Source organism: Gaeumannomyces tritici (genome assembly GCF_000145635.1).
Source record: "Gaeumannomyces tritici R3-111a-1 unplaced genomic scaffold supercont2.2, whole genome shotgun sequence".
Classification (NCBI taxonomy): Eukaryota; Fungi; Ascomycota; class Sordariomycetes; order Magnaporthales; family Magnaporthaceae; genus Gaeumannomyces; species Gaeumannomyces tritici.
The window spans coordinates 161,826-185,925 of NW_008804546.1; the positions used below are offsets into that span (position 1 = coordinate 161,826).

Below are 24,100 nucleotides of genomic sequence, written 5' to 3' on the forward strand. Positions count from 1 at the left end.
TCCTTATGGCCGTGTGGCCCTCACCTCTTTTGCCTCTTGCTGCCTCGCTTTGCAGGGACCCTTTGCTCTCCGCCCAGCTCCGTCAGCCCATCGCCGGGGCTCCCTCCCCACCTCGATCACTGGGGTGCTCCAATTGCATATCCCGCCCAGGTTCCCGAGGGGGTTGAGGCTGTGCTGGGCCTACCCTGTCACCAAGAGGCTCTTCTGACGATGGCGACAAAGGGGTGGAGCAGGGGGCTTGCTCTCGGTGTGTGTGTGTGTGTGTGTGTGTGTGCTGGTATCGACTGTTTCTATGCCGCCCAATACCACCGAGACAGCCCAGCCCAACGTTCCTACACTGCTGCGTCCAGAAGGACGCCTTCCATGCAACGTGCCGTCCGCCTGCTGCGCGCTGCCGTGTCTTTCTTTGTCTCTGGACACGATTGCCAGAGGTGCCGCGCGCAAGAGGCAGACGGGCCTCGCGTGCGCTTTGATGCAAATACCACCCCTCCTCAGAGAGCGAGCTCTGGCAAGAGTCAAGTGGCGGCCGGCCGAGTCTGGCGAGCAGCCCCTGTCCGCCTGGGTTGGTCTCGTGGGAATGCCAAGACAAGGCTTCCGCATGCCGCATCGCTTCCCCGAGCGAGGTAGTCCCTGTCACACCAGGACGGAGAAAGACGTTTCCTGACTAATGCTCTGCTCGAAAAATGGATAGATAGTGCGAGGCTGTTTCTCTTCGCTCTTTTTTTTTCTCTTCATCTTCTCCTTGGGGGCCTCAAAAATCCCATGCTTTGCGTCCCCACCTGGCTCTCTGGCCAGAGTCCGTGGGTCGCGGGGGAACAAAGTCTTGGGAGTCTCACATGCTGCATTGCGCCTGTGCCGGTGCCTGACCACCACATGGAAACCACAAAGGGCCGCCCGCCCACGCTACCATCCCACGGCCTTGCTTGTCGTGGTATCAGCCGGCCAATCCTGTCTGGCACTTGCATTGCCGTGATCGAGCTGGACGCGTTGCAGATAGAAGCCAGATGAACGGAACGGAGAGAGACCCAGAGCTGACCCACGCCCCTATTCAGAATCCCCACTCGACCAACAGCCTAACGAACCCATCCATGTTTTCCCTTCATCTGGTTCGGCCAATATAATCGAAAGAAAAAGAAAAAGAAAAAAAGAAGGTCGGGGAGAAAGAACTGAATCGCCGTGTTGGGTTTGCCGTATTAGCCGTGTAAGAAATGCGCGTGGCGGCCTGTGAGATACCTTGCCCTAGCAGGAATGTACGGTTACATGGCTTGCGGTTTTTTTCCTGTTCTCCACCTTTAATGCAGGTACGGCACACAATCCCCAGACCCGCGTGCATCCTCCAATGGCCCCGTCCCCACCATACGAAGGATGGAGGGTGGGAGGTCCATGCTCCCCGCGTGGGAGCAAAGCTCCGTTTTTTGTCACAACGCACGCACTTTGGCTCCCCCTTGTCGTCGCCAGAAACGGTCCCCGTCCCGCGGTGACGATTGCCCCCTTGGACGAGACGTCATATGCGCCCATCTCTGTCCCAGCTAGACATAGGGGATCTTTTTGGCGCGTCGGCTTGTTTGTGACGAAAAGGAAAAAAAAATGCAACGTCGATGGGCTTTCATGCAAGGCAGGCCACGTTGAACAAGCAAGGATGAGATGGGCAGAGTGGTGCGATGGCGTGCTCCAGTGGAATTCTCGGCGAAAAGGAGAAAAAAAAATCCGAAGTCCGACAAGAACACCGCCTACAGCCAACAGAGGTTCTACCCGAGAAAGAAAAGACGCCATCGCAGACAACATCCCGAAGAGGCTCTCTTCCCCCTCTAAACCGGCCTGTGCGCGGGCGGCTCCTCCCCGTCCTTTTTAGATCCCGCCCCAGACAGCTACGTGCGACGGTGACATCTTGCGGCACCGACTACAAGTCAGGTCGTGTCTCGATCCAAACCAGCTAAATTGTCGCTTTTGCGAGGGCGCCTATTTCGCCCTGCAGCGGCTCAACCACCAACGGTTTTGTCTCATCCTTCCCACCTTTTGGCCCGAAGGAAAGCGCGGCTGTCAAAACAACATGAAGGCAGAGCGAGTAAGAAAGCAAGAAAGAAAACAAAACTCGACATGAATCACTCTTTGCTTGACAGCCCTGTGGGACAAGGCGGCGGTTCGATCAACCCGTCCAAGCTTTCCCCTCTGTTCATCACCACAAATCCCCAACCTCTATTTTCTTTTCTCCTGCAAGCCCGCGGTGCCCGCGGTGCCCGCGACTGACCATCACAAAATCCATCTTCTCTTGCGGAGCCGAATGACGTTTCACTTGTATTGCAGGACCGGCCGGGGGTGGGCGTTTTCTACCTGATGACGACGGCGGCCCTTTGGGAGCAGGAACATGTGTAGGATCAACGTTTGTCCTCTAGAAGGTGTCGCCCATCAACAACGTAACACGTCCCGTTCCAACCCCGTGGTGCTCCTTGTTTTCTCTCCCAGAAATTCAAGCTACCTAGCAACTTGCCATCAACCGCACGCGTCTCACAAACGGGAACCGTTGGGTGCCAAAGGAGCAGAATCGGGCTACGCCTATGTGCCCAAGGTAGGTACTGAGGTACTGGAGCTCGATGGAACCAAGCACGAAGCACGCGGGGTGGTAACACTGGCCCAAGCACCGGCTAACGACCCCGCCAGCCCTGCCCGCGGGTGTCAAGAAGCCCCCTTGTTTTACTCCGAATCCCTTCACCAACGGGCCGAAAAGGGCGATTCGATGGAGATGTGGGAATAGGCTTTGGGAGGCCTCGATCCACAGTTAGATCATCCAAGGCCCAGAGCCTTAGCCCTAGCATTGGAGCCGCTTCCGACTCCCGAAGTGTGGTGGGCACGTAGACAAAACTTTCCCCATTTAGAGCGGGCTGGGGGGAGAATTTGTCATGAGCCGCAAGGTGGTGGGCTGTCACTTTCTTTTGTTTTGTTCGGCGGCAAACGCAGACCTTTCTCTTGTTCATGTGAGTCGGGTGGTGGCGTTAGTGCTCTCTCGCCTGTCCGGCTGGCCAAAGCGCAAAAAAAAACAAAAAAAACACACAAAGGCAAGCACGCCTCCAGCAAAGAAAAGAAAAACAGAGTTAACCTTTCGCAAGCCCAGCGCACCCCCCCTCGCTCTCGCTCCCAGGTTTCAGGTTTGTCTCATGACTCGGACGCCACAGGACCAACCCGCAGGCGGTGGGGCTAAGCTCTTGCTGCCCTGGGCGGGAGAGTGTGGCCCTAGTGTTCCGGACGTCACATGCATTGCATATTGATCCATGTTTCTTGTGCCTTGTGCAGACCAAGACCCCCCTCTTTATCCGTGGGTGAAGTATGATGTTGTGTGACAATCAGGAAGGAAAAAAAAAGCAAGACTCTGCCCGACCCCGAGATGTCATCCCCTCCCTCCCCTTTCGGGCAATTGCACAAGCCAACGATCAGACGGAAACACACACACAACCCCAACCCCAACCCGGGACCCAGCCAGCTCACCGTAAACGTGGACACCCGGCCTCCCCTGGCCCTCACCTAGCTACTGACACTAGTTCCCGCTGCGCCGGGGAGTTGGCTCCGTTTCTCCCTCGTCCCCGGCGCGCCTCATGCGGGAGGCGCCCGCGCCGCGCGTGCGTAGACGCAGCCCATCTATCCTTGCGAGGGGGGAGGGATGTCATGGAGGGCTAATAACATGGACGTGAACAAAGTTTGCTCTATAGCGGCATATTCCAAAAGGAGGAAAAAAGGCAAGGGAGTCGGGAGCCCGCCATCAGAAGTTGCTACCAATTGCCCGATCCGGCCTCGTCCTGATGGTTCTGAGACCGTCTCTCTTACAAACCCTAAAAAACGGGGAGAAGGGAGAAGGGCTTTTCTTTTTTCCCGCATCGGTGTCTTCTTTTCTTTTAATCATGTGTTTATTTAACTTTGCGAATAGCTAGGCTCCGAGACGATAACAGAGATGATATTGGGGGATCGAGGCGATAAGGAGATCTTTAGACGAATCATAGGAAGTATGGGGTAGGTGGAGCTGTGTTTCTAAAGAAACTTCGGTCCTGTCTACCCATGACTATAACCACCAGGGAGGGAGATATACAACACACCGAGTATAGAATGAACAAAAGTTGTAGACAACCACAAATACGTAGACAAGAAAAAGGGTCGGTGCATGTTTTGCATCTTTTTTTTATTATTTCTCCTTTCCCTCCCCATCGGCCGCTTTCCTTTGGGCTCGTGGTAGAAACTGTTCTTACAGATGGCGATAGCCCGAGTGTCGGCCTGAGTGGTAAGTTTGGTCAGACAGTGAACAAAAAAAAAGGTGCCAGGCGCGCCGCCATCGTTGTGAATTTCCTCAAGATATCCAGGAATGATCTCGTCCATCCACCCGCAACGCAGACAAAAGAAAACAGAAAAAAGGGGGACGTGTGGATCGATAGATCGGTCAGTAACCAACGGTGTTGGGAGGAAGAAGCGAAACAAGCAACACGCGATGTGGAAAAGAAACGCCGGCCTATATGCTTTGCTGTGATATTTTTCAGCGGGGGTTGGTCGCTTGAGAAGACAGAGAGAAAGAGATGACAAAAAAGAAGGAGAAATGGTGGTGGGGAAACACTAAGATTTGAAACATTATTTGTTTATATCAACATATGTGCAACACAACACATGTGACAAGGTGTCGCGTGTCTGTCCCGTAGGGGCAGAGACCAGTGTGACTTGTGACAGAGTCAAGAAAAAAAAACACGCGGGCGGTGGGCGCGGCCTGGAGAAATTAGACAAAAAGTAGGCCCCCCTCCCTAGCCTCCCGTCCCGGCCTCTGTCCCTCCTCTTAATCTCAAGAAAGATGCTCGCTGAACCTCGAGGTCGAAGCTTGCGATCTATCCAGGGACGGTCGACTCCGACCGATGGCGTCAACGCGGGGCGGCGGGGGCATCGGCCTCAGCGGCTGCGGCATGAGCGAGTCGCGCGGCGCGGCCAGGTTTGACGGCGGCGTGGGGGGCGCGGGGCCCGGCGGGCTCATGGTCGGCGAGCCCTCGAGGTGCGGGCTCTGGCCGGCGACGGGCGTGCGGGCCGGGCCGGGGTTCATGACGGCGATGCCGCTCTCGGGCCGCATGGGCGACCCGACGGCGAGCCGGGTGGGCGCCGCGCCGGTGAAGAAGGCCTGCGAGTCGCGGTACATGATCTCCGACTCGTCGCTCATGGTGCTCACGTGCGGGTTCGTGTAGCCGTCGCCGCCGTGCTGCAGCACCGAGGGGAGCTTGCGGCCCGACACGCGGTAGAAGCCCCGCTCGCCCGCATCGCCGTCCCCTCCGCTGGACTGTGGGCTCGTTATCTGCTTCGCGCCCGCGGCGCCGCCCGACAGAGCGGCCAGGGCCGACGGGACGGCAAAGGGAGAGGCCCGCTGTGACATGCGGGTCGAGAATCCGCCAGACGACCCCGGGGGAGCCGTCTCTCCTTCACCCAGCCGCCTGTGACCGGCCTGCTGTTGCTGTTTCCTCCATCGCAGAAGAAACACGATAGCGAACACGAGAAGCGCGACGCCACATATGCTGCCCACAACGCTCCCCACAATGGCAGGTGTTGGAGTCCCTGAACTGGACGCGGGTTCGGGCGCAGGGACAGCTCCGGTCGGGGCTGCAGGACCGCCACCAGATCCGCCACCATTACCGAAGCCATCCGTAGTAGTTGAACTTGGGCTAACGGTGCTGCTACTGCTGCTACGGGTTGTTGACGAGGAAAACGAGGTCAGAGAAGTCGACGATGATTCGGAAGCAGTGAAGGAGATGGAAGTCTCCGTGGTGGAGGAAGAATTGGCGAAGAAACTCCTGACGCTGGTATTGCTGAGAGGCAGAGTGGTCGACGAAGAGCTGGAGTTGAAAGAGCCGGTGAGAGAAGGAAATGTGGTCGAGTTGAGCGAGGAGGGTGGCGGGGAAGATGGCAAAAAGGGGGTGGGCACCGGGGGTGTCGAGCTGATGCTGGTGCTGGTGGCGGACCCGGTGCCCGTGCTTGTGGACGAGGAGGTCGGAAGCGAGGAAGATGCCAGGCTGCTTCCCGGGCTAGGCAAACTGCTGGCGGTGGAGGCCGGCGGCGGCAGCGACTCGCTCGAGACGGTATCGGCCGGGGACAGGGTCCTTGTCATGCCCGTCGCCTCGTCGACCAGCTCCGTCACCGGGGGCGAGAACACGGTCGAGACGTTTATGGGGGAGCCGTTGCCGTCGACGTATTGGATGACAGACACGGTCTGGATGATTCGGGTGATGAGCGAGTCCAGATCGCTGACGCCACCGGCCTGGCGGCGCCGCAGGTCCTGGTCCTGGGACGGATTCAGCTCCGGGTCCGGGGTCTTGGGCGCTGGCTGGGCGTTTGGTAGGACGTGCTGGTTGTGCTGGCGGTGGTGGTGCAGGTGCATGCGCATGTGCGCGTCGGCGGCGTTCCTCGGGTGGTGGACATCGTGGTGGGAGTGCCGGTGCTTGATGTCGGGCGCGGGGGTCTGAACGAATGAAGACCCCCCGTCGCCGGGGTTGGTCATGGCGACGGTGGCGGAGTCGCGCGCTGATCAAAAAACGAGCGTGGGTGGGTTTGTCGGCCGTATCCCGGTTGGGCAAAGGATCGACGATCCTGGTGGATGGATGAAGGTGCAGAATTCAGGGGCGCGGGTTTGCGCTATAATGAGCGTTGTCGTCGGGACGGTTGCTATGTAGTAGAGAATGACGGGTCGACACAGTCCATTGTTTTTGTCCACAGCATGATCGTTCCAGGCCTCGCGGTCAGCACATTGGACTGACGGGCGTCGATTCGAGGCGGTTAAACGGAGATAGCTGGCGACTGGATAGTGTAAATGAATGGCTACGCCAGGCTCTTGGGAAATCTGCTCTCGTCGCCGCTTCCTGCGCGCCGCTCAGAGTCGCTCGTAGGGAGTGAAGACGACGGTGGGAAGACGGTCGGATAAAGATCGTTCGAAGGTCGGATATGTTTGACGAAACGAATGTTTGTTTGTCGAAACGAATGAAACGCGATCCCGGGGGAAAGCTGCTGGATTTGCCGGATCCAGCCTGGTGAGCGAGCGGATGTCTCTGCTGTTGCTGCTGTTGCCTCTTTGCTGCTTCTCGACTCCCAACAACGACGTCGCCGTCAACCAACACCTCCACGCAACAACGAGGAAGAGAGGGGAGGGGGGTGGGCAGGAGAGCGGGCGCGCGTCCAGGGCGAGCAGGACGGGGAAGGAGAGTAGAAAAAGGAAAATAGAATGTTTCTCTATGCCGGCCACGGCGCCCCAAAAGTCCCCAAACCGGGGCCAGGTCCAATTTGGAGAGGGGAGGGTGGTGATGGATGGACTGGCCCCAGGACCCTGCGCCGGGCGCTCTGCGGACTTTTTTTCCCATTTACAGCGTGTTGCCCGTCGAGGCAGCGATGCTGTTAATTTCGCTTCACCCTGGGCCGCCCAATCACGACCGACTGCAGTTCCACGTCTGGTGGTACACAGGAGCCGTCCATGGCCCGTGCTCAGGTACCAAAAGGCATGGTTTGGGTGGGGGCGTCTGCACTCTGCAGGCCACAAAGTGGGGACACTGTTCCGACCAGCAATGGGAGCGAGTCACTTCCCAGCAAGCACTGATCTGACATGGAGACTGACGGGGATTGGATAGAGAGCAAATTGGAAGCCTTTGATGACGCTGGAGCTGGGAAGAAGGATAGGTAGCAAAAAGGGGATGGCAAAAACACAAGAGATTGACGAAAAAGGCTTCATTGCCGTCTATCTCGCGTGCCCTTGACTGGCATTGACTGATGTTCCAAAGCGAGAGAAGCCGACCATTACTAGTACGATCGGGAGACGAGAAGCGGGTCCCCCTAGTTCGTCATTTGCAGCTGCCGCTCTCTTTTTCCTTTTCATTTTCCTTTTCACTCTCTCTCCCCTCGTATTCCACAAACAGCCAACGGCGCGGCGCCTCTGCTGCACGCCAAGCGGCCAAGGTAGCGTCGACGACACTCGGGCGCCCGCGCACTCACATTAGGGACAGACAACTGACTATTTCTATTCCGTTCTGTTATCTGCTCCTCACACGCTTGCTGACTGGCGTGGGCTGATGCATGCTAGTCGACCCGATGCGCGTCAATAATCCTTTGCTCTCACGCGTCTTTATTTTTGGCATGCCGTGATACCAAGTCCCATTTTCTGGCCCGGGCCCAGCTTCGTGACCTGCCTGTGCCTGCCCGCCCTTGCCCTGCTGCTTTTTCCGGTCCAGCAATTAATTAAAATTCGCCTTTTCCCACCCATCCACCCACCTCACCCCCCTCCCTCCACCGTTCGTCCCCGGGCAGGAATGCCGCCCATGGCCCCATGAATCTTGAATTTGAATGTCGTAGCGACGCCATGTGCCCCGTTTTTACCACTCTCTCTTGCTTTTGCTCTTCGCACAGCAACAGCGCTGCAAACAGCCCGTGCTCTGCATTGAGTGGGAATCGACGGCTACCTCGAAACGTTTCGTCGGCTGTGTCTCTCCTCCACCCATTGTCCTCTCTTTTCCCAATGGAGGGTGGAGATTCCGTCCTTCTCGTCGGGCTTCTGTCTCATCCCGCACTTGCACCGCTGCTCTCCCGTTCCGCGACTCCCCCCCCCTCCCGGCCGGAACGCCGTGTCACCATCGAGACGGACTAGAACGACAACAAAACCAGCAACTCCAGACGGGAATCCCCTCCCAAGGCCGCAGCAGTACCCGACGCGGCGCATGTAGGTGCTCCCGTCCAGCGGGTACGTGCCTTTCGTTTCTTCCTGCCCCCTCTCCTTGGCAACCTGGCGACGACGGCTGCTCCCACCTTGTCGCTACGTGCCTAGGGCGGACGGGTGGTGGTGGACGGACGGCCAAGACCTGCCCTGCGGTGGAGACAGCTGTTAGGGTTTTGTGACTTTTTTTCTTCTTTCTTCTTTTTTGCGTCCGCCAAATCGCGTGATGTCCGTGTCCCGCCGTCATGAACTTCGGTGACAAGCATACCGTGTGTCCGTCCTGCACAAAAAAAAAGGGCATTCCCACGCCATAGCCCCTCCCCTCTCTCAACCCAATGCACACACAAACCCCCTCAAGAGCACGGTGCGGCGCCCCTGAGTCGATTCCGTGGTCCAAAAAGCAACTTCATGAATGGCAAAGGCCAACCAATCCACCATGTCTCGAAAGAATTGTGCTCAGTCTCGTCCCCTGTCTACTCGTAGAATAGCCCGTGTCGATTATTGGGAAGAAAAACCTGATCTCCGATCTCGGTAGCCACAAGCATGTACTTTACCTTGTCAGGCTGTATTGTAGGGTATAAGCTACTAGGTACTTGGATAGAGAAACATACCACCATCCGCTCCTGGACAGGCGCAATCGGAAACAATCAAGACGCCTCCAGTATCGCCCTCTTGGTGGCGTCGTCCTGCGCCCACCCCACGATGCGCATCCCCACGTCCCCGACCAGCCGCTCGTAGTGCGGGCCCGGCAGGAACAGGCCCGTGTGCGCCCCGATCTCGTCCACGCCCTCCATAAACACCTCGACCCACTGGCTGTCCCGCCCGCCGCCCGCAGGCTTCTTGGGGAGCGTGCAGAACTTGCGCGGCTTCTTGCTCTTCTTGGGCGCGCCGCCGCCCTCCTCGGCTGGCGGCGGCTTGGCGTCCTCGGCCTGCTGCTGCTGCTGCTGCTGCTGCTGCTGCTGCTGCTGCTGCTGCTCCTCCGCCTGGCCAGAGGGGGCGGCGGCGGCGCTGCTCCCGGTCACGACGCCCTCCGCCGCCTGCCGCAGCGCAGTGTCATGCTTCGCGAGGTCCGCCTGACGGTCGACCGAGTCGCTGCTCCCACTGCCACTGCCTCTCTCGCTCCCTTCGACAGCATCCGTCTGATCCCCCTCGCTCTGCTGCTGCCCCTGCGTCCCCTGCGCGAGCCGCTTCGCCTCCTCCTCCATCCTCTTCCCCTCGTCCGCTAGCCTCTTGGCTTCGTCTTTCTCCCTCTTGAGCCGCTCCTTTTCCTGCCTCTGCTCCTCCTTCTCGCGCCGTTTCTCCTCCGTCTGTTGCCTCTTCTTCTCCTCCTTTTCCTTCTTGGCCTCCTCCTTCTCCATCCTGGCCCGCCTCTTCTCGATCGCCTTCTGCCGCTCCTTGATGGCCTTCTCGCGCGCCTTTATCGCTTCCAGGTAGGCCTTGCGCGCCCGCATGTGCTCCTTGTCCGCCCTTTTGCGCTCCTCGGCGCTCGCGTCCGCCGCCAGCACCGGCGGCTGCGGCTCCTCTGGCCGCTCCGGGATCAGGTCCAGGCCCGTCTCCAGCCCGAGCTCCAGCTTGTTCAATCCCTCGGTGGCTGTAGATATCCCGCCGTCATCGCCCCCGGCAGCAGCAGCATCGCCTTTGGTCTCTGTTTCTGGCTCGGGATCCTTGGCGTCCGTGGTAAAGGAGGCAGCCGCAGCCGCAGGCTCAGGCGCGCTCCCCTTCTCTTTCTCCTGCTCCTGCTCGCTGATTGGGCCAACGACCTCCACGAGTTTAGGTCGTCCAAGATTACTATGATCCTCGATCGATATCCTCGGCGTGTCCGTCCCGTCGCCCCTGCCGTCGTCCGGGTGCAGATGAAGCCCGGACGGCTGCCGCGGGAGCGATGGCGAGGCCGGGTGGGATTCGGGCATGGGCCGCGGCGAGACCTCACGTAGGGGCGAGGATGGCCCGATGGACGCAGAGGGCGAGCGCGTGGCGACGCCGCCGACCCCCACGGTGTAGCCCGGAACCCCGGCGCCCGACGTGTCGAGGCGCGAGGGCGACCGGCCCCGGTCGGGCGTCTTGTCCCTTCCCGTAGATATCGTGAAGTAGTTGACGAAGCGGACGCGCGCCTTGTCTCTGCCGCCTCCGCCCTGGCCCAGCGGTGCCTGCTGGCCTCCAATCTCGTCCACGTCCTCGAGGCGCCGGACCGACTCGTAGCGCTCGTGCAGGCCGCGGAAGTCGGTGAGGGACTTGCCGTACTGCATGTGGCAGACGAGGTGGTTGGTGGCCGCCTCTATCAGGCTCGACCCCTCGATCTTGCGCTTCTTTGCAAAGTGCCACATGTTGCGCATCCACCCCCTGTCCTTGAACATGACGTCGTTCCAGAACGGCGGGTTGTAGTGCGGGTCCGGCGGGCCCCCGTTTTGCTGCTGCCCGAGGGACGAGGTCGACGGGAAGTACGACAGCGCCGCCGACGAGCCGTCGGGGCTCCCCAGGGGCGATATGTCCAGCGAGCCCCGGCTCAGGTCCAGCGAGCCCCTAGCCGCCGCGGCCGCGAGGTCGCTGTACACGTCGGTCGAAAGCCTGCCAGCCGGGTCCATGCCCGGGCTGAGCGGCGGGAAGCGGGGGCTGTGTGTGCTGGTCGGGCTCAGGCTGCCGCCGTCCTCTTCCTTTGGAGGCTGCGCCTTGCTGCGGAACAGGCTGGCTATGCCCGCGGCGATGATGCCCGGGTGCAGGCCCAGGAAGGGCGAGTCGAGCGCGATGATGCCCAGGATGCGGTGCCTGAACGGGCTGCCTGGGTGGGCGGGGGTGACACCCTCCCTGGGCTTGAGAAGGACCACGTCGGCGGCGAGAAGGCCGCCCATTGAGTGGCCGATGAGGACGACGTCCGTGTCGGGCGACTCGTGGGGCTCGAGCCATCGGCTAAAGTTCTCCGCCGCGACATCAATGTACCTGTACGTCTTGTATCGCGGGTAGATCTTTGTGTGGATGGCGTGCGAGCTCAGCGAGAACTTGAGCAGGTCGTGCACGTGCGCTGGGAACGAGCGGAACGAGCTGTCCTTGCCCATGTAACCGTGGACGTAGATAGCCAGCAGTATCCGCCGCCCGTCCTGGCGGGGGCGATGAATCTGGTGGCCGTCGGGCAGCATGTCGCCGGGGTCGGGGCTGCCGACATGGTGGTCGCCGCCAGCCGCCGCAGCAGCAGTAACGCCCTCCTCTTGTTCCCCTGTCATGGGATTCTGTCTCGCCTCCACGGCGTGACGGCAATGGGAAACCGTGATTCTCAGGATCAGATTGCCGACAGATGTGCAGATGGGGCTGGGTTAGAGCAGTCTGAATGAATGATGCTTCTGAACAATTCCAGGGGATAGGTTGATATCTATCGGTCGGTTTGGTCCAACTCAAGATCCGATGGTGCTGGCTGGCGGCCGTCTTTGGTGGTGCGCGACAGTGAGATGATGCAAAATTGACAGGGAGGTGCAGGTACCACGCCATCAAATGCCAGAACTAGTCGTTGGTCTGAAAGGAGCAGTCTAGGAGCTGTTCAAAGAAAAAAGAAAAAATGAAACGTCAGGCAGGTCAAATCCCCAGATCCATACCTAGAGGTAGCTATAGGGTTCAATAGGTGGTAAAAAAAAAAAAAAAAAAGAAGAAATCAAGCAGTGGAGGATAGGAATTAATGAATGGAGGTCACAATTTGCAATGGATCGCCACGCTGGTGCTGGCGGTCAATTCTTCACCTCTCAAGCGCGAGACTTTATGGGTCGCTAGCCCCCCATTGGACGAAGTCCCAGTCCAGCCGTCAAGCAGGTTCAACTGGTGGAAACCTACCTGGTAGCTCAGTATTCGACTCCAACGGCGGCAGTTGCAAACGACGTAGAGCAGCCCAACAACCCTAGCCAGGAATCCGGCTTGAGTTCAGTCAGGGGGTGGCATAAGATTGGGCAGCCCCGTCATTGGCGCCCCATGAGATGCGAAGTGTCTAAGCAAATCTCAACCGGCCTGGCGCTTCCATGGTCTGAGCCTCGAGCCACCACATGCCCAAGCCCAGCATGGAGGCCACTAACCCCACCTCCAGGCCCCCGCTGTGCGATGCAGCGGCACGCCTGGAGCGCTCGCTCCCACAGCGCGCCACATATGATCAACACACCCGAGACGGCTCGCAAAGCCACCCGCACTACAGCACCCCCATGACGTCACGCCACATTGACTTTCACGATCTCGGGCCTCCCGTCTTTCGGCCAGGAACCAACAGTTTGTGCACGAGACAGCCCCAAACCGGGCCAGCCAGCCACGACACGCATGCCTAGCGTGGTCTACTGGCCGCGACGCACCAAGCCCCCGAGGCCTGATGAGGCCAACAGTACGTATCACAACCGTCACAGACATATTTCTTGCTTTGCAACGACATGATAGCAAGCGGTGGGCCAACCATGTCCAAGAACGCTTTTTGATTGATTTGGACAAAGCAGTACTATCATCTCCGTAGAGTCGACTACCGTACCCTGAGAGGGTGCGGCCGCTGCTATCAAAGGGGAAAAAAAAAGGACGGGAAAGCTGGACTATCGAGGAGGGATAGGTAACAACATGAGAGAAGATGCCATGAAGCCAGCCGCCAACCGTCCGCCTACCTGAATGAAACAGCCTCCCTCACACCTCCGCCGGGGTGTCGTGTTGTGTCTCTTGGATTGTTTTTTTGTTCTTTCTCTTTTCGAGATATTTCCACAACCTGCAAACCAAACCCTTATCCGAGTCTCTCATTAGTGCATCGGCTTCTCTGAGCCAGTCAGTCCCCAACGCCATGCTGAAAGAAGAAACAAGGAAACAAGGAAACAAGTAAAAAGCCAAAATGCGGGCGAGGGAAAAAGAAAGTGCAGCCAGGACGTCCCCCATGTGCCCTTCCCCTGCGGAGTGGTCGACGGGAGACATCAAGAGGGCGAGCCAGTTCAGCCCTCAAGATGATGCCAGGCGCCACTTCCGATATCCCAATGCAATAAAAGACCAAAGTTTTCCGTGCGAAATTTTTATGCGGGTATATGTTGCGCGCTGTCGTGCTCCTTGATGTGGCCTTTCGGTGGCCCTTTCATCTCGGGGAGAATCTCTGGTTCGAGAGGGAAGCGGTGTCGAGGTAAGGTGGTTTACCCAACAGGGCGACATTCCCCAAGACGAGTCGGCGATGCGAAAAGACAATAAATCGAAGTGGTTCGCTTGAGAGGATACCCCCCCTCCAGTATCAACATGTGAGGATGCCAGCGTGCCAGCGGTCCATGGTGAAGCTCACTATGCCCCGACCATACCAGGACCGTAGCTCTGCTGCCGCACCGGCGCGCCAGGAAATTGCTGCGGGCCAGGAGTCCCGGGGTTCTGAAGCATGTGCATGTCAGCAAGAGACTCGAGTGCGCAAGGTGTGCTGGCATAGGTGGCAAGAAGCACCTTTTTCCTGCGCTTCTGGCCTCCCCTCTCGTCACCCTCCCCGGTCGAGTAGCCAACGTCTTGGTCATCGGCGAAAGCTTCGCCGTAGCCCTCGAAGCTGCTGTCACCATAGCTCCGCTTCTTTCCGGCTCTCCGCGGGCGGTTCGCATCGCCAATTGGCGGTTGTTGGCCGACCTTGGGTCTGTTCATGGGAGGCAGGTTGAGAGGGGTGTTTGGTGCAGTCGCCTTGGCCGACGATGTCTTCCCGGCGGCTTTGTCCGAAGACAGATCTCCAAGGACGGACGAGTCCCAGTCTCGCTTCGTAATGGGGCCTCTGGCCATGGTCGTCGCTCTGCCGAGGTTCTGGAGAACATCGCTCGAAAGTCCGGCCGTGATATCCTTACCGTGCACCTCGGTGTTGATCCAGTCCTCGGCCGGGGCCCAGAGCAGGGCCAGGAAGCTATCCGGGTCTTGCACGTCCTTCTTGACCGAGTCGAAGTGGCCAACCACACCCAGCTTCTTAATGTGGCCCTTGTACGTTTTCCGCATCGCGTTCTTTTCGCCGTTTGGCAGGACGCGAGCGACTTCGGCCGCAATTCCCGTCAGGTCATACGCCTCGAAGAGATCCTCCGATACTCGAGGGTAGGGAGTGCGATGCTCTGCGATACCAAGCGTTAACCCAAGGAGAGATCCAAATGTCAAGGTCACAATTTCCGTCATTTCGCCCGAGCGCACGGTCTAGCGAGACCGAGGCGACGGGCAGCGACGTCGGCAAGCATGTGCCAGCCAAACCAAATATCCGGAAGAATCCTGGGAAGGGAGAGCCTTACGGGATCTGCAAAGAAGATACTTCTCGCCGACGTCCAGGTGGAGGTTTTCGATGCCGAGCCTCCGGTCCTCGAGATGGGCCTTCTTCTGATCCCGGTCGCCGCCATCTTCGAGCGTCCGCTTGCGCTTCTGGGGGGACTCTTCCCCGATTGCCGTGTCGTGGTGCATCTCGGAAGGGATACAACTACCTGTGACACTATGCGCAGGGGTCGGGAGGGCCGAAGTGATTGAAGTCATCGACGTGTTCAGACTCGCGGTCGGGTCGCTCGTACTTGGTGAGGATTGCGAAGGACTCTGCGGGGTCTGAGGATGGAAGGACATGGTGCTGGCGTTGCCTGGCCGAGATGAGGCGATGCAGCAGGGTCCAGGTTCTCGCGGGTCGTTGACGAAGGAGAAAACACACGCGGTCGGTGTCGTGCGTTTGTTCGTTCGTTCGGTCGGTCGGTCGGTCGGTCGGTCTGGCGTGAGAGCGGGTCGCCGGGACACGGGTGCGAGTGTGGGAGAAAAATTCGACCTCGTCCAAGAAAAACGACTTGCGAACCCGGTAGACGAGCGTCTTTCGGATCGTCGGCGGGCGCTGGGTCGATGGAATCGATGGGCGCTGGCGGCTGGCAGGTCGCTGGGGAGAGCAGGCCTGGGTGGCGAGGCGCGCCAGAAAGCCGACGGCTATCGCTCCAGGGTTTGCGGACCCGTCATGCACGATTCGCTTCGGCAGGCCCGAAGTGAAGCGAAAAACTAAAATACGGATATAAAGAAATGAATGTGAAGAGAAAACCGGCGACTGGGCGACGATTTCCGGATGCGAGTTGGACGAAGGCGACGTCGGCGGGTGTTGTCAAAAGGCGGGTGTGGGTTGACCGAACCAGGTCGGTTGAGGTTGGCGATGGTTAGGGGAAAGAACTGGCGAGGCGGCGGGCGAGAGTGGTGGTGGTCCAGCCGGCCGGCCCAGTCGTGGCTCACTCAGTGTGAAGTCAGCTTTGGCTCACTTTGTCAGGCACACGGTTTGGGCGCTGGCGCATGGCCCGGGCGCCTAGCCGTGCTGGGTGGTGTGGACTGTGCGGGAGCTTGAGGGCGTTTGATCTTTGCTGGAGCGTTTGCTCAGTGCTAGAGCGCGGGCCCCCGCGTCGTCACAGTGTTCCGCACCGTCAGCCCATTGTTGCACCGCCGCACAGTGACGAGAAGCTGGGCCGTTTGCCGCCCAATCGGCTGTTCGCCTTCCGCACGCAAGTTCAGTCTCCCAACTAACTGAATGGCCCGCCCGTCACTTGACCTACCTGCTTTTTTTGTCTGCTTGTCTACTTTTGTTTCTTTGAGCCGCCCTGTCCGATGCGGTGTGGGACTTCACGGGGCGGCCGCTCTCGTGATAAAATTGCTTTTCGGCTGCCTTTGCGCCCCTTTCTTTCACTCGTCATTTGCTCTTCTGGGGGCCGCATTGCTGGTATTTTCCGGGCGGAGACCACCACGCGCCCTGCTTCTGGGTCTGTGTTTTGTGTTTTGTGTTGTGGTCGAGGTTCGGGGTCGCCTTGTGCGTTTCCGCCTCATCTCCTCTGTTTTTTCTATCCTTCTGAAACCAGACTTCCCGGACTGGCCGGAGACTTCTGCCAACGGCCTCACATCCTGGTGGGAATCATCTACCAAACCGAGTAAATTCTTCGTTCACTTTCCATTTTGATGCCTGTCCGATGCGCCGATGATCGCTGAACGAAACACACGTGCAATTGTCAAGGCAGCAGGCCTTGCCAGTCCCCACCCTCGATTGCAATTGCGCCCGGGCTTTTTTCTTCCTTTTGTTACGTTCTCCATAAAAGCATCCAATGTTTGGGCTGTCGAACCTACACGGTGCCTCCATTTCTGGCTTTATCCCCATCACTTTTGGCGGTACCCTCCCGCCAGATTGTGTGACTGTCTCGGTGATTTCTTGGGCTACGCTCGATGGAGCAATCAACCGCGCTGACTCCCAACGACCACCTGAGGCCATGCAATGCACCAGCCTGGCTACACACCGATTCCCCCTCTTGTGACAAAGCACAGCGTAACGCTGCCGACCGGGTCAGTTGTACCAGGCCGGGCCCCGCACAACCTTGGGGTGGGCGATGCTGGTGAAGCAGCATCAGACGCACGCACAGTATGCGATTATTCCGCGGGTATTCACGCCCAGATGGATCAGTGTCTCTGGACACGGACCCCTGCTACATACCGACTAGCGCGCCAAGGCTGCCAAGCAAATGTGATAGCCAAGACAGCCTCACAGCTTGGTGGAAACCATTGGGTTCAAGCAAGTACGTACGATGTCCAAAAAAAAAAGTGAGAGGGAGCCTGCACAGTGCCGACGCCAGAGACAGCCTCACAGCCTGCAGCCTGCAGCCTACATGGCCTCTATGGCGTCAGGCGACGAGGTGAGGCATGGCCTTGCGCCCCGGAGCAGCCCGAACCCAGTCATGTCCACTCATCCAGTGTGACTTTTAAAGTAACGTTGGGGTCAGACGGACAGGGCCTGACGAGGCGCACGACTGGGCAGACACGAGGTGCCACCCATGTTTAAATGGATTTGGCCTCAGATCATGCAGAGACATTGTGAATTGACAGCGTGTGTAGTGGCACGGACTTAGGACGACCCTCGACGGACAGATTCTTGCAGCCACACTCGGGGCCGACAGCCCGTGCCATGGCGGTCCTCCGTGAGGGGTAGAGTGGCTGTCCAGCCGGGGCTGAGACGCGCTTACTGGCAAAGGTAAGGCCGGATCCGATCGGCGGTACTTGATGTGCTCGGTCCGAGAAGTCCGGGTTTGGGTTGGCAGACGCAGGTGTTGCGTCGTACACCGACATGCCATTTTTGAAGCGCATATAACGCCGTCTTCCCGACCAGATAAGCGGCCATCCATTTCGCCCAGTCCTTGTCGAGTAGCAAAGCCTGCCACCACCGGTTTCTGTTTTCGGACCCGAAAGCTGGAGCTCGCGCGCTTTGTCGGGTGCGAGAGGAGTGTGTGAGTCAGGCAATCTCACCGCCGTCAATGGGCTGTTGGACACGTTACGACGACAACGAATGACGACCCGCCACGCGATTGATCGTCCACTTCACTGTTGAGGAAAAATAACTGCCACAGCGGTCACGATGGCACACCCCGATGACGATGAGAGTCGAGCCAGTGGGGCCGAGCCGCGACCGGACGAGCAGACGCCCCTCCTCGGCACAGCCGTTCCGCCGGTTGATGTCGACAGCCCGGCGGAGACGCAGGCCGCGGGCCAGACGGTCGGCGCGGCGGGAGAGGTGACGGTGCTGGTCGAGGGCATGTCCCAGACCAGGTTGGTGGTAATCATGTGCACAGCCTGGGTCGGAGTCTTTTTGGGAGCCGTCGACACCAGCATCTTCGCGACCCTCTCGGCGCCCATCTCGAGCGAGTTCCACTCCCTGAGCCTGTTCTCCTGGCTCGCCACAGCCTATCTCATTGCCAATGCCGCTTGCCAGCCCATCTCGGGCCGCCTCACCGACCTGTTCGGCCGCGGCCCGGGCCTGGTCTTCTCCAACATCGCCTTCGCGGCCGGCAACCTGATCTGCGGGCTCGCGCAGGACGGAAGCACCATGATCGTGGGCCGCGTCATCGCCGGCATAGGCGGCGGCGGCCTCATGTCTATCTCCACCTTCCTGGGCTCGGACCTCATCCCACTCCGCAAGCGGGGTGTCTACCAGGGCATCGGCAACCTCGCGTACGGCTCCGGCGCCATGCTAGGCGGCGTCTTTGGCGGGTTCGCCAACGACCACGCCGGCCTCGGCTGGCGCTTCGCCTTCCTCTCCCAGGTGCCCGTCGTGCTCGTCTCGGCCGTCCTGGCCTTCTGGCTCATCCGCATCCCGCCGAAGCTGTCCAACAAGTCGCTCATCTCGCGCATCGACTTCACGGGCGTCCTGCTCACCGTCTCGTTCCTGGTTCTGCTCCTGCTCGGGCTCAACGCCGGCGGCAACCTGGTCCCCTGGTCGCACCCGCTCGTGCTGACCAGCATCCCGCTCTCTCTCGTCGCCTTCGTGGCCTTTGTGTTCTGGGAGTCCCGCTCGCCGCAGCCCGTGATCCCGGTCCGCCTGCTGCTGGACCGCACCATCCTGGCCGCGTGCTTTGCAAACCTGTTCGGATGCATGTCCCTCATGATGGTGGTGTATTTTGTGCCCCTCTACATGCAGGTGCTGGGCCACAGCGCCTCCGAGGCCGGCATCCGCCTCATCAGCTCCCCGCTCGGCACCGCCATCTCGTCCCTGACCAGCGGCGTCGTCATGAAGCGGACGGGCCGGTACGTCTGGCTCGGCGTCGCGGCCCTGACCGTCTACGTCTCGGGCTTCATCGTCGCCACCACGCTGGACCAGGACTCGTCCAGCTGGACGCCCATGGCGGCGCTCTTCCTGCTCGGGCTCGGCTTCGGCGCCATGCTGACCATCACGCTCATGGCCTGCCTGGCCGCCGCCGACCACTCGAACCAGGCCGTCATCACGTCGGCCACGTACGCGTTCCGGTCCATCGGCTCGACCCTGGGCATCACGGTCGCGTCCGCAATCTACCAGAACGAGCTGCGCGCGCGCCTCTGGGCCCGCTTCGGGGACCTGCCCGGCGCGGCCGAGGAGATTGCGCGGATCCGCGACGACCTCGGCGAGCTGAAGCGCCTGCCCGAGGGCTGGCGCGAGGGCGTCATCCTCTCGTTCATGGGGTCGTTTAAAGGCGTCTGGCTGATGGCCCTGGGGCTGGCGACCTTGGCGCTCGTGTCCGTGTCGCTGCTGAAGCAGCACACGCTGCATTTTACGCTTTCTCGGAAGTGAATATGAAGGGGATAAGATGGGTAACGGAGAAAGGCCATGTATGGATTATTAAGGTGCTTTTGATGCCACTTCTCCTCATTCTCTTCATTCTCTTCATTCTCTTCATTCTCTTCATTCTCTTCATTCTCTTCATTCTCTTCATTCTCTTCATTCTCTTCATTCTCTTCATAGCCATTGAAGACTGGACCAAGGAAATAGCTGTTGCTAGCATCTGGTGTCTTGCACTAAGCCTCAAGCTGCTATTATAAATCTTGACGAGTACCCGCCTGAATCCCATGTTTTATACGTTCCTAGTACATATGAAATCTTGACGAGTACCTGCCTGAATTCCATGTTTTATATATTCCTAGTACATATGAAATCTTGACGAGTACCTGCCTGAATCCCATGTTTTTATACGTTCCCAGTACATATGGAATCTCCCTCAAAACAATCATGCATATCCACGTGCGGCTCAGTGAGTGAATGGCGAGGCATGACACTGACAGGGTGACATGCTGTCAATTTTTTTTTCATTTTTTTTCCAGCTAGAACCGAGCACTGACTGCTTGCTGCATGCAGCCCGCGATGAACCGAATTTGGGACCATCGAATGCCACCCAAAGCTGGTGCAGCCTGTTGCGACAGCTTTCCTTTGGACCGTTAGGGTAATTAGGTTTGGCCCCTTGCCCCCATTTGCCAGGATCAGCTGAGATCCACGGTTCACAGTCAGGGCAAACCAAAGACAAGGGAGGATTCGGTCGCATAGAATCATCTTTTGCGGCACCCAACCATGATTCTCTCCGTGACAGGCATCTCCCGTGCAGGCATCCCCCAACGGCCGGCCATGATTGGCCCAGGCACGGCGGCTGAGGCGCTGAGGAACGGGATTATCAACCAGGGGGGATCTTCCTCAGCCAGGCGGTTGAACAAATGAGCCCTGCACCCTGGTCTGGCCATGGTGGCGCAGACCGTCACCTGCAGGCCAAGGTGGCGTTGCCTGTTCGCTCGTCAGCTCAGTCCCGAATCCGCATTCAATCCGACCGCAAGGCGGGAGCGAGATGTAAATCTGTCGGCTGTTGTCTTGTTTGGGCATGGGTTGTTTGTGGCAATGGAATCAATTGGGTGCATAGGCGGGCAGGCGGGCTTAGGATGAATCAATGTCGACAGAGGCCCCCGCCTTTTGAAGCCCGACCAGGCGTTCCTTCTCTGTCGCTGCTGTGCCCCCTTTTGGTGAGGCGTTTTGGGGCTGTTTTGTCTGGGTCAAAAAAAAAACATGGGGATGGTCCGACTGACACGCGTGTACCGCTTCTCGCAGCCTTGGCATCTGGATCTTCGTCTTCTGGGTGTTCTCCAACTGCCAGCCCGTCTTCAATCCCCCCACAACGCAGGGTTGTAGCACATACATGATAACCTCACAGTACTAACGCCGAGTTTTGGGCTTGGGTCTTGCGTAATCCGCCCCCCTGCGACCTTTTCTTCCTCCTCCCTTGGAGCCCTCCGGCCTGCACAAACTTATTTACTATTTTTGCAACCCTTTTCCTCCTATCATTGTTTGTGACCGCCCTGTCCCTACTTTTTCGCTGTCTTCCCTCCGATCGCACTGCACGCACGGACGAACCCCTAGGAAAAGTCCAAAGCTCAGCCCGCAACGGGGCACAGCAGCAGTCTCCTGGCAACCGCTTCCCGCCTTGGTGCCGGACCCGCGCCCAGCTGAAAACTAAACCCGTCTGGCCCGGCTCCTCGTGGTTCCAGCCCAGCCCAGCCTAGCCCAGCCCACTGTCCTACATAGGTTGCTCCTCGCCCGCTCTCTAAAGCAGATCTCACGGCGGCGATCGAAAACGACAAACGACAGATAATACGAGAGCAGCAAACGCCCAACGCATCGATTCCGAGCCATCCCCAACGTCGCCCAAAATGGTTTGGGAGGACGTCGAGTTTGACGCCGACAAGGTTCCCAACATCAAGTTAGGCCTGCACATCGCCCAGATCGTGTTTGGGTTTGTGGGCTGGTGTCTCGAGATAGTCGTCTTCCGGGCCGATGGGTCGCTCATCAACGGCAATGTTGGCTGGACCTTTGCAGTTGTACGTTCTCCCGTCTTGAGGGAAGGCCGAACCCGAACATGACATGGTGAGCAAACAGAGCAGAGCCAAGACATACTAACAGCGAGCCACGAACCGCCACAGTTCTTCCTCAGCATCCCCGCATGGATCTACCTCATAGGCGCCCCCAGGTCGCCGCGGGCACGACACCTGGCTGAGCCGCACGTCATGGTGGCAGTGGATTCCATCTTCGCCATCATCTGGCTGTCGGCGTTTGCCACGCAGGCCGCCTACAACACGGCCGACCAGTGCGGCACCGCCTGCGCCGCCAGCAAGGCCATCGTCGGCCTCGGCTTTTTCGTCTGCCTCTTCTTCGCCGTCACGATGGCCATCAGCATTTACAGCCTCAAGTACTACCAGTTCAACGGCCGCCTGCCCGGCTACGACCGCCTGGGCGGTGGCGTCGGCGGCGACGGCCAGAACATCGACCCGGACAAGGCCGCCTTCTCCATGGCGCCCCACGGCGGCGAGGACGCCTACACCCCGATCCACGGCCGCGACGAGGACGAACGCCGCGACGACCCGCTCGACCCGCGCGACGACCACGGCGGCCCTTACATGAACACTGCCTACAATAGCAATAGCTATAGCTCCGCCGCCGCCGGCGGCCATCAGGCCGCGGGCAACCCATACGGTGGCGGCGCCGGTGGCTTCGCCGAGCCCGACCCCTACGGCGGCAGCGTCGGCAGCCGCCTCGGCCGTAACGGCAACCCCTTCGACCAGGGCCGCAACGACAACAACCCCTTTGGCGACGCCGACCACACGGGCTACGTGCCCCCGGCCCACACCACGAGCCCCGGGCCCGGCCTCCACGGCCGCGTCAGCCCGAACCCCACCACCTACAGGCCGCCCAGCGCCCAGGACGGCTACGACGACACCAGGCCCGCCCAGTTCCCCGCTGGCAACTACGACCGCACGCTCCACTGAGGTGGCCGCATGAGCAGGACTCGTCGAGCTAGCTCCCCCCGCCCTGAGATTGGTCGAGCCGCGTCGACTCAAGGTTTTGGTTAATAGAGTCGCGAGACAGTGCCTCCGTATTCACCATGTCCTCGTCTTCATTCCTCCGAGGGCTGTCTTTCCCCTATTCGACCGAGATGGGCTGGTTTGTCCCTCGTATTGTCCATCCCCCCCCCTCTTTTTTTTTTCTCGCCGTCATAACTATTTCCGTTTACATGTATACGAAACCTATATTTTGGTGAGCCGGGAAACGACATGGCATGAACAAAAGATCATGGATTTTTTCAGAAGCACTACATTCGGCTCAAGTTGGTAGCGTGTGTGAGGCTAACCCTGGGTTGGGTAGTCTAGAGGTTCTTTTTTCTGCTTGGTATGTCTCTCTATGTACAGGTAGAAGCCATGTGTGCGCACATGGCACACGCGAGGGGATGGTGTTATGAGGCGTCTCGTTGGGTTGTCCATGGTAAATTTACATAGCAAATATCAACGCTTCCATGATGTCTCAACCGTCATGATCTGCTTTCATACGTGAAATTGTATATGCCGTTGATTTGCTTGACTTTTCCATATTACAATCAGTACTTGAGATCCCCAACCACTAACACCAAAACGCCGATGCCATGCCCCTTTTTGAATATGTACAAAGAGACGACCAAAAATTTCTTCGTTTTACTATTCCCCCTTCCACCTCCTCATCCTCTTGGCAATCTGCGCCGGCGTCTGCTGCATGGGATTGAGCCTGTGGTCCCTCGCCATGGCCCTGAAGTCGTCGCCGTGCTTGGCCGCCAGCCTGCCGAGCCACTCGGCCTCGCGCTCGCTGATGTGGCGCACCGTCTTGGCCACGGGCACGCGCGCCATCCGCTCCAGGTCGTCGGCGACCTTGTAAGGCCTGTCCTTCTTGATCGCCCGCCGCCTCTCGTCGTCGCCGTCTTCGTCCGACAGCCCGTCCCAGCCGTCATGACCCCCGCCGCCGCCGCCGCCATTGCCGTGCCCCGAGTCGTCCTCGTCGGATAGTATGTCGTTGAGCGGGTCGTTGAGCGGGTTCTCGCCCTCGCCGGGCCGCACTATGCGCACAATCTTGCCGCTCGCGTCGCGCTCGACGCGCACCTCGCGCACGGCGCCGGGCACCACGGAGCTGATGGCCAGCGGCTGCTTGCTGCTACCTCCGCTGCTGCTGCCCGGGTTCGCGATGTCGGTAGTCTTGTCGACCCCGCCCGAGGGCGCCTTGAGCCGGTTCAGGAGGCCGAGGCGGCGGTAGTTTTGCGTCAGGGTCTCGTCCTTGTTCCTGGTTGAGACGAAAGGGGAAGTCTGTTAGCGGTCGCCGTTGCGCCCGGGGGGGGGGGG

The 24,100-nt window shown here is 59.2% G+C and overlaps 9 protein-coding genes across 10 annotated transcripts in view; 4 read left to right on the top strand and 5 right to left on the bottom strand.

Moving 5' to 3' along the window:
- Nucleotides 1-210: 210 nt before the first annotated feature.
- Nucleotides 211-1,147, top strand: GGTG_02611 (hypothetical protein; the record flags this gene model as incomplete). Its single annotated transcript, XM_009220384.1, has 2 exons — nucleotides 211-562; nucleotides 692-1,147. 2 exons carry the CDS (start codon nucleotides 211-213, stop codon nucleotides 1,006-1,008), a joined length of 669 nt encoding a protein of 222 aa, XP_009218648.1. The 3' UTR covers nucleotides 1,009-1,147.
- A 2,734-nt stretch (nucleotides 1,148-3,881) lies between these two features.
- GGTG_02612 (hypothetical protein) lies at nucleotides 3,882-7,432 on the bottom strand. Its single transcript, XM_009220385.1, has one exon. It carries the CDS (start codon nucleotides 6,503-6,505, stop codon nucleotides 4,811-4,813), a length of 1,695 nt encoding a protein of 564 aa, XP_009218649.1. The 5' UTR covers nucleotides 6,506-7,432; the 3' UTR covers nucleotides 3,882-4,810.
- A 1,644-nt stretch (nucleotides 7,433-9,076) lies between these two features.
- On the bottom strand, nucleotides 9,077-12,688 carry GGTG_02613 (hypothetical protein). Its single transcript, XM_009220386.1, has one exon. The coding sequence runs from the start codon at nucleotides 11,911-11,913 to the stop codon at nucleotides 9,346-9,348; it is 2,568 nt and encodes an 855-aa protein (XP_009218650.1). The 5' UTR covers nucleotides 11,914-12,688; the 3' UTR covers nucleotides 9,077-9,345.
- Nucleotides 12,534-13,176, top strand: GGTG_02614 (hypothetical protein). Its single transcript, XM_009220387.1, has 2 exons — nucleotides 12,534-13,043; nucleotides 13,153-13,176. The coding sequence occupies exon 1, from the start codon at nucleotides 12,718-12,720 to the stop codon at nucleotides 12,988-12,990; it is 273 nt and encodes a 90-aa protein (XP_009218651.1). The 5' UTR covers nucleotides 12,534-12,717; the 3' UTR covers nucleotides 12,991-13,043; nucleotides 13,153-13,176.
- GGTG_02615 lies at nucleotides 13,069-16,723 on the bottom strand (the record flags this gene model as incomplete). 2 transcript variants are annotated; one of them, XM_009220389.1, is made up of 3 exons in its annotated part: nucleotides 13,069-14,044; nucleotides 14,114-14,751; nucleotides 14,923-16,723. In XM_009220389.1, the coding sequence occupies 3 exons, from the start codon at nucleotides 15,239-15,241 to the stop codon at nucleotides 13,961-13,963; spliced, it is 1,041 nt and encodes a 346-aa protein (XP_009218653.1). The 2 variants fall into 2 exon arrangements, with proteins under 2 accessions (XP_009218653.1, XP_009218652.1); XM_009220388.1 differs by having other exon boundaries at nucleotides 13,961-14,751; nucleotides 14,923-15,241.
- A 247-nt stretch (nucleotides 16,724-16,970) lies between these two features.
- Nucleotides 16,971-17,746, bottom strand: GGTG_02616 (hypothetical protein; the record flags this gene model as incomplete). Its single annotated transcript, XM_009220390.1, has 3 exons — nucleotides 16,971-17,016; nucleotides 17,208-17,285; nucleotides 17,526-17,746. 3 exons carry the CDS (start codon nucleotides 17,744-17,746, stop codon nucleotides 16,971-16,973), a joined length of 345 nt encoding a protein of 114 aa, XP_009218654.1.
- A 286-nt stretch (nucleotides 17,747-18,032) lies between these two features.
- Nucleotides 18,033-19,718, top strand: GGTG_02617 (multidrug resistance protein fnx1; the record flags this gene model as incomplete). Its single annotated transcript, XM_009220391.1, has 1 exon — nucleotides 18,033-19,718. One exon carries the CDS (start codon nucleotides 18,033-18,035, stop codon nucleotides 19,716-19,718), a length of 1,686 nt encoding a protein of 561 aa, XP_009218655.1.
- A 1,228-nt stretch (nucleotides 19,719-20,946) lies between these two features.
- Nucleotides 20,947-23,262, top strand: GGTG_02618 (hypothetical protein). Its single transcript, XM_009220392.1, has 2 exons — nucleotides 20,947-21,781; nucleotides 21,884-23,262. The coding sequence occupies exons 1-2, from the start codon at nucleotides 21,614-21,616 to the stop codon at nucleotides 22,724-22,726; spliced, it is 1,011 nt and encodes a 336-aa protein (XP_009218656.1). The 5' UTR covers nucleotides 20,947-21,613; the 3' UTR covers nucleotides 22,727-23,262.
- A 166-nt stretch (nucleotides 23,263-23,428) lies between these two features.
- Nucleotides 23,429-24,100, bottom strand: part of GGTG_02619 (hypothetical protein) — a gene marked incomplete at its 3' end in the record, with an annotated part of 1,895 nt that continues 1,223 nt past the window's right edge. The window contains exon 2 of the mRNA XM_009220393.1: nucleotides 23,429-24,064. Coding sequence (XP_009218657.1) covers nucleotides 23,429-24,064 — 636 coding nt within the window. The remainder of the gene's footprint in view (nucleotides 24,065-24,100) is intronic.

Coding starts and splice junctions, on each gene's coding strand:
- GGTG_02612 (XM_009220385.1), bottom strand. CDS start 6,505: ATGACCAACCCCGGCGACGGGGGGTCTTCATTCGTTCAGACCCCCGCG.
- GGTG_02613 (XM_009220386.1), bottom strand. CDS start 11,913: ATGACAGGGGAACAAGAGGAGGGCGTTACTGCTGCTGCGGCGGCTGGC.
- GGTG_02614 (XM_009220387.1), top strand. CDS start 12,718: ATGCCCAAGCCCAGCATGGAGGCCACTAACCCCACCTCCAGGCCCCCG.
- GGTG_02618 (XM_009220392.1), top strand. CDS start 21,614: ATGGTTTGGGAGGACGTCGAGTTTGACGCCGACAAGGTTCCCAACATC. Junction 21,782..21,883: donor TTGGCTGGACCTTTGCAGTT/GTACGTTCTCCC, acceptor GAACCGCCACAG/TTCTTCCTCAGCATCCCCGC.